The sequence below is a fragment of the Panthera uncia genome, chromosome D2 (assembly GCF_023721935.1).
Source record: "Panthera uncia isolate 11264 chromosome D2, Puncia_PCG_1.0, whole genome shotgun sequence".
Classification (NCBI taxonomy): domain Eukaryota; kingdom Metazoa; phylum Chordata; class Mammalia; order Carnivora; family Felidae; genus Panthera; species Panthera uncia.
In genome coordinates this window covers 25350909-25358080 of record NC_064818.1, presented here as the reverse complement: position 1 = coordinate 25358080, position 7172 = coordinate 25350909, and the positions used below count along the sequence as shown (strand labels likewise).

General features: G+C 37.0%; 1 protein-coding gene across 1 annotated transcript; it reads left to right on the top strand.

The window, feature by feature from the left end:
* Nucleotides 1-1890: 1890 nt before the first annotated feature.
* On the top strand, nucleotides 1891-2304 carry LOC125933510 (40S ribosomal protein S17-like). Its single transcript, XM_049646641.1, has 2 exons — nucleotides 1891-2084; nucleotides 2119-2304. Exons 1-2 carry the CDS (start codon nucleotides 1891-1893, stop codon nucleotides 2270-2272), a joined length of 348 nt encoding a protein of 115 aa, XP_049502598.1. The 3' UTR covers nucleotides 2273-2304.
* Nucleotides 2305-7172: the final 4868 nt, after the last annotated feature.

The window sequence follows — 7172 nt, the reverse complement described above, 5'->3', positions numbered from 1 at the left end:
TTTTTCTTAACCAGCTAAAAAGCCTGAGTGCATACTATGGAAAAATTGAGTCCAAGTTGAAAATGACACTTAAATCTTACTGCTTTATTAAGTAGGGCAATAGGACCTGGTGTTATTTAATGAACATGAAAATCATAAATCTCAAATTTAAAACACTCTAACATTTGGAAGACTCCAGAAAGACATGTAGAATGGTGGGGCAATTAGCATAAGATCCAGACAACCTAACCTTTTTATATTAATGCTGTGGACATAGTCCAGGTAAGACTTAAAGCTGCTGTCGATATTCTTGTCTTTTACTGGTATAGCATCAACAATTGTGTTTAAAACTATTTCAGAGCCAAGTATTCTTTCTGTGAACAACAACAACAAAAAAGGTTTGGCTCTCAATTGTATGAATGACAAATATTTGTTCTTTCATTTGCTGATATAGATAAGTGAAAAGGTGTATGAGTAAAAGCACCGAGTTATTGTGAAATTAGTTGTTTGATGTAGCTATCAATATTCAGCACTCTAACTATTTTTTAAAGTGTATTTACTTATTTTTGAGAGAGATGGGCGGGGGGAGTTGCTGAGAGCACAAGTGGGGTAGGGACAGAGAGAGGAGAGAGAATTCCAAGAAAGCTCCATACTCTCAGCACAGAGCCTGACGTGGGGCTTGAACTCACGAATTGGGAGATCATGACCGAGCTGAGATCAAGAGTTGGCTGCTTACCCAACTGAGCCACCCAGGTGCCCCAGCAAAGTAACCATTTTAAAGCTGTTAATGACTGACTGAGGATGATAAGCAGTTTATGTTGGCATGCAGCAATCAGCAAGATGGTGTTTACTGATGAACAAATACATTATGTATTCTCTGAAATGAAAAGGCAGATACTAGCAGGTTGTATGCATGCTGGAGAATGCATCACATAAAAATATGGCTTGTGAAATGGAAGTAAAATCTGTTTGATAAGCAGTTAGAAATGTGGATTCTACATCTGGCTTAGCTACCTAATACTAGCTCTTGGATTTTCAGTGTCCTCGTTCAGAAGGCAGCTGCATGCAGTGATTGAGAACATTTCAGTGGTCCTGAGTCTTAGTACCCGCTCTGCCATTTACCTTTAAGCATCAGTACTGGGGCACCTGAGTGGCTCAGTCAGTTGGGTGTCCGACTTCAGCTCCGGTCATGATCTCATGGTTTGCGAGTTTGAGCCCCGCGTTGGGGTCTGTGCTGCAGCTCAGAGCCCGGAGCCTGCTTCAGATTCTGTGTCTCCTTCTCTCTCTGTACCCTCACCCCACACACTTGCACTCTGTCTCTATCACTGTCTAAAAAATAAATATTAAAAGAATAAATGATAAAACAATAGTCATTTTCTTATAGGGTGGCTTGAGAATTAAGTGAGAATTAAATGAGATAATATGTTTAAAGTATTAGACACAGTACCTCCTATACTGCTGTCAACAAATATTAGCCATGGGGCACCTGGGTGGCTCAATTGGTTGAGCATCTGACTCTTGATTTTGGCTCAGGTTGTGATCCCAGTGTCTTAGGATAAAACCCAGATGGGGCTCCATGCTGGGCAAGGAGTTTGCTTGGGATTTTTGGGATTTTCTCTCCCTGTGTGTGTGTGTGTGTGTGTCCACCCCCCTCCCCTGCTCTCACTCTCTCTCTCTACAGTAATAATAATAATCATAAAAACAATAATAATAAATATTAGCCATTACTCTAATAGAGATGACAATCTTTGTTCCAGTATCTGCTAATATCTTGCAAAGATTCAAAGATGAAAATGCATTTGCATTTAGTTTGCAATGTTAGGGAAATGTTACAATGTACATTTAAAAAAATCATCATTCTTATTAAACCTGTATTTATTTAAAACCCCAACAGAGACTATACCCGCCAACATGGGCCACCTGCGCACCAAAACCATGAGGAAGGCAGGCTGGGTCATCATTAAGAAACACTGCATTCACCTGGGCAATGACTTCCACACCAACAAATGCACAGGCAAGGGGACCACCATTATTCCCAGCGAGAAGCCACGCAATAAGACAGCAGGCTATGTCACACATCTGATGAAGCAGATTCAGAGAGGCCTGCTGAGAGTTACCTCCATCAAGCTGCAGGGGGAGAGTTACCTCCATCAAGCTGCAGGGGGAGGAGAGAGAAAGGATGGATCATTATGTACCTGAGTTCTCAGCCTTGGATCAGGAGATGGCTGAAGTAGATCCAGACACTAAGGAAATGTTGAAACTTTTGAACTTGGGCAGTCTGTCCAAACCGTAGGTTACCCAGCCTACAGGTGGGATGGATTTCAAAACACCATGTGGGGCCGTTTGAATCTTTTTATGGTGCTGGACTGTCTTCAATAAACCTTGGACAACAACAGCAAATAAATAAAAATAAAAAGTAAATTTAGGAAAAAGTATAACACAGGTTATTCAACTTTCTATGGGGCCGATCATGTATTCTCTTTAGGCAATGCATCGTGGTTTATGTCAGAATGGAATGGAATGTATACTAAATTGGAACTTAAAGATTCACTTGCACTGCTAGGAATTTACCCAAGGGATACAGGAGTGCTGATGCATAGGGGCACTTGTACCCCAACGTTTATAGCAGCACTTTCAACAATAGCCAAATTATTGGAAGAGCCTAAATGTCCATCAACTGACAAATGGATAAAGGAATTTTGGTTTATATGCACAATGGAATACTACGTGGCAATGAGAAAGAATGAAATATGGCCTTTTGTAGCAACGTGGATGGAATTGGAGAGTGTTATGCTAAGTGAAATAAGTCATTCAGAGAAAGACAAATACCATGTTTTCATGTATCCTGAGAAACTTAACAGAAGACCATGGGGGAGGGGAAGGAAAAAAAAGTTAGAGAGGGAGAGAGACAAACCATAAGAGACCCTTAAAAACTGAGAACAAACTGAGGGCTGATGGGGGGTGGGAGGGAGGGGAGGGTAGGTGATAGGGATTGAGGAAGGCACCTGTTGGAAGGAGCACTGAATGTTGTATGGAAACCAATTTGACAATAAATTTCATATTTAAAAAAAAAGATTCACTTGAATATATATAATGATATGACCATAGTTAGCCCAGTTTCAGAAATGAAAATCTCTGTTTCTGTTGGCATACTGTGGTCAATTTAGCAGTTCTAATTAAATGATATTTTCTCCCTCACTGTTTATTGAACTGTTACTTTTGTAATTTTCAGCAGTAGCAACTTTAACTAGGACACTTAACTGGAATATTTAACTATCTTTTTGATGCCCCCTTGAGTTTAAAGAGCTAATATCCCTTCTATGGAGACACAAATCCTTTACAATGAGAGTAAGCTGTACTTTCGTTAATAGTTTAATACAAAATATTGAGGAAGAGAGTAGATATAAGAAAAAAAAAGAGAGAAAAGTGAAATCCTATCTATTTTCTTGTAGATATGATGATATCTAGAATCACTTGGCTTGATGACCAATGGTGTCCCATGAAAAATGAATTTAGACCTAGTTCCAGAAGTAATGCAAAACCATTAAAATATTTTCTCAGAAGAGTGACATAATCTGGGAACTTGACCTGTTATAATCAGAGTCTACCTACACAATTGCCATGGATGCAGAAAGGCACAAAATTGATGCCTGATCTTCTAAACATTTTTGTAAGAACCAATATACCCCATTGAAAAAAAAAATCATTATCTTGTTCTTGCTGTCGCTGAAAGTGAGTGAATTAACTCTATTTTTAATTTCTCTCACTTCCAGAATATCTTAATAAGAAGTTAAGATGAGTTAATTTAAGTATTAAGAAATAAAGCCATTTGTGGGGCACCTGGGTGGCTCAGTCAGTTAAGCGTCCTACTCTCAGATTCACTCAGGTCATGATCTCGCGGCTTTATGGGTTTGAGCCCTGCATCGGACTCTGTGCTGACAGTGTGGAGCCTGCTTGAGATTCTCAGTCTCTCTCTCTGTCTCTCTCTCTTTCTCTCTCCCTCTCCCTCTCTCTATCCCTCCCCCACTCACGCTGTCTCTGTCTTTCTCAAAATAAATAAATAAGCTTTCTTCAAAAAAAGAAATAAAGCCATCTGCAAAGAACTAGTAGAATTATTTTTAAAAATCTATGTCATGAAAAACATACTGCATTTCATTCCACTAATGAAAATGACTAGGTTTGTTGAGAACATCCAGTGTATTTGTATTTTCATTGCTAAAACTAATGAAATTAAGAAAATACGCCAAGGCATTATAATTTTCAACATTACAAACATTTCATACATTACATACAGTAGTGGAATTGTTTTGCCATATCCTTAGATCTGGCCATTTGCCTTTCCTCTTATACAATTGCTATCTGTAAAATATGATTCTGCAGACACAAATATCTGTCCCAGGGCCAAGTATCTTCTGGAGAAAAGTAGGGAAAAGGAGAGAAGGAATACGTTTCAGGGATGGCCACAATTGGTTACACACTGACTTAAACTGTTTTATGAATTAATGACATTCTGGATTTCCTCTATATTCTAAGCTGAGAAGTTTTTCAATTTATATACTATAAAATTTGTACTATGCAGTATATTATTCTATGGGTTTTAATAATGCACAAAGTCTTCTATCCACCATAAAACTCTTGATATAGAACAGTTCAATCACTCCAAAAATGTTCCCATGATGTCCCTTTATAGTTAAAACAGCCTTCTACTCAGTATCCTAGAAAACATTGTTTTCCATCCCTAACGTTTACCTTTTTGCAGAATATCATATAAATGGCATCATACAAGATGGAGCTTTCGGGATCTGGCTCCTTTCACTTAGCAACATACATTTAAGAGCCATCCACGTTGTCACATCACTTGGTCGTTTATTCCTTTTTATTGCTGCATAATATTCCTTATATTGAATTTACTAAAGGATGTATGTGTTGTTCCCATTTGTTAGCATTTATATATAAAGTTTTCTATATATATTCACATACAGGCTTTTGGGTGAACATAAGTCTTCATTTTTCTTTAGTAAATAGGTAAGCATGAGATTTCTGGGTCATAAGATAAGTGTATATTTAACTTTATAAAAATGCTAATAAGTGACTCTACCATTTTTCTTTCCCCCCAGAATCTATGAAAGTCTGGGAACTCAGCAACTACACATGCAGCTGGTATTGTCAGAAGAGGTACATAGTAGTATCTTGTTTTAATTTGCAATTTTTTTAATGGCTACTGCTGTTGAGCATATTTTTGAGTGCTTATTTGCCATTCTTTGGTGATGTGTCTGTTATGATATTTTGCTGAAATTTGTTTTCTTTGATTTCTTAATGAGTATTGAGTTTGAGAGTTCTTTATTCTGGATTTGTTGTCATAAGTGAAGTTTGCAAATAATTTCTCTGAGTTTGTGATCTGCCTTTTCATTTCTTTAAGAATGTCTGTCACATATCAAAGGTGACAGACATTTTCCCTGCTTACCCTTAGAAGTTATATAGTTACATTTTACATTTCGGGTTATGATCCATTTAACTTTTGTATAATTTGCAAGATATAGGTGAATGTTCTTATATTTGTGTGTTTACACTCGACAATTCTAGCACAGCTTGTTAAAATCGTTACTTGTACTTTTCTCAATTGGATTGGATCTTAATTAAAGCTCAGTTGACTAGGTTTGTGTGCCTGTTTCCAAGCTCTGTGTTCTATTCCATTGTGCTGTGTGTGTCTACATTGTAACCAACACCAAATTTTTTTTTTATTTATTGTAATTTTAGAGTTATTTGTTCTATTATATTGATTTCCGTTCTTCATCATTTCTATCTTTATGCTTGCTTTTAATTTAGTATGTCCATCTTGTTTTCTAGGGTTTTTTTTTATTTTTTTCTTTTAACATTTATTCATTTTTTTGAGAGGGAGAGAGAGGCATGAATCAGGGAGAGGCAGAGAGAGGGAGACACAGAATTCGAAGCAGGCTCCAGGCTCTGAGCTGTCAGCACAGAGCCCAATGCAGGGCTCGAACTCACAAACCCTGAGATCATGACCTGAGCCGAAGTCAGATGATTTACCTACCAACTGAGCCACTCAGGCGCCCCCTTGTTTTTGAGGTTTTTAAGGGCAACGGCCAGTTAGCAAATATGGTAGAAAAATATATTTACAGTAAAAATAAATATTATAAATTTTATAGTTTAAGAAAAAGGAAAATAAGTTTAAAAATGACAAATTCCAGATTTTCTGGAGAGATCAAAATAGTTTTAGTTTGTACACATACAAAAATAGAATTTCATAGATGGACAAAACATATTGAATTGTAGCTACATATATTAACAGGAAATTTGTTTTAAAAATTGTGTAGAATAAAACAAATCCTGGTATAACGGGGAGAGCTAGCAATCAGGGAACTGACCTCCGGGAGTTTGGAAGATCACCGATCCCTAGAGAGGGCTATTGGTGAAATTCAGACGTTGGCACAGCAATGTTTAAGTTAAAGATCCGGGAATCTGCAGCCTCTTTCTACTTCTGATCACTAGCCCTGAAATCAACAAAGCAGACAAAGAACAGCAGCAGAGAAAGATAATGATAGGTGGGTCGTGTGAAGTCGCTAGGGGATTTTATTTTTTGATGAATGAAAGTATGAGAGAGACCGAACACTGGTTATTTCTGTAATACTGTAACAATCCCTGGTATAACACTACTTCATTCTTTTCAAACTGTTGGCTTGGTACATTTTGTCATTTTAGTTTCAAAGATCCCCCTGACACATTTCAGGGTGGTGGTGTTACATAATTCTTTAACATCATCCGATTTGTTTCCTCATTTAGGTATTTACAAAGCTGTGACTCAAACTCCAGTCTAATTAACGTGTGGTATTGCAAATTTATTTCACTTTATCAGAAATTCAAAATTTCTCAACCTAGATCTGTCAAAATCTAACAAAGTTACATGTCAACATTTGCCTTTTAAATATGCAGCACAGTGTATTTGGATTTTTAATTAGCAATGTGTTGCTTGAAAAACAAACAAAAGTTTATCCAAGAAATTTTGAAAGAGCTCTTAATCTGCTACTTGGCATCACTCCTAAAAGATTAAAATGTAACTGTTAACAATCACATTTTCTCTAGATTATTTATCCCTTTAATTTCCACCATATGTTGTTTGTTGCTATTACCTTTTTCTTCTAGTTCTTTCTATAGAAGCTGAATGGCAAACTCTA

Coding starts and splice junctions, on each gene's coding strand:
- LOC125933510 (XM_049646641.1), top strand. CDS start 1,891: ATGGGCCACCTGCGCACCAAAACCATGAGGAAGGCAGGCTGGGTCATC. Junction 2,085..2,118: donor AAGCAGATTCAGAGAGGCCT/GCTGAGAGTTAC, acceptor CTGCAGGGGGAG/AGTTACCTCCATCAAGCTGC.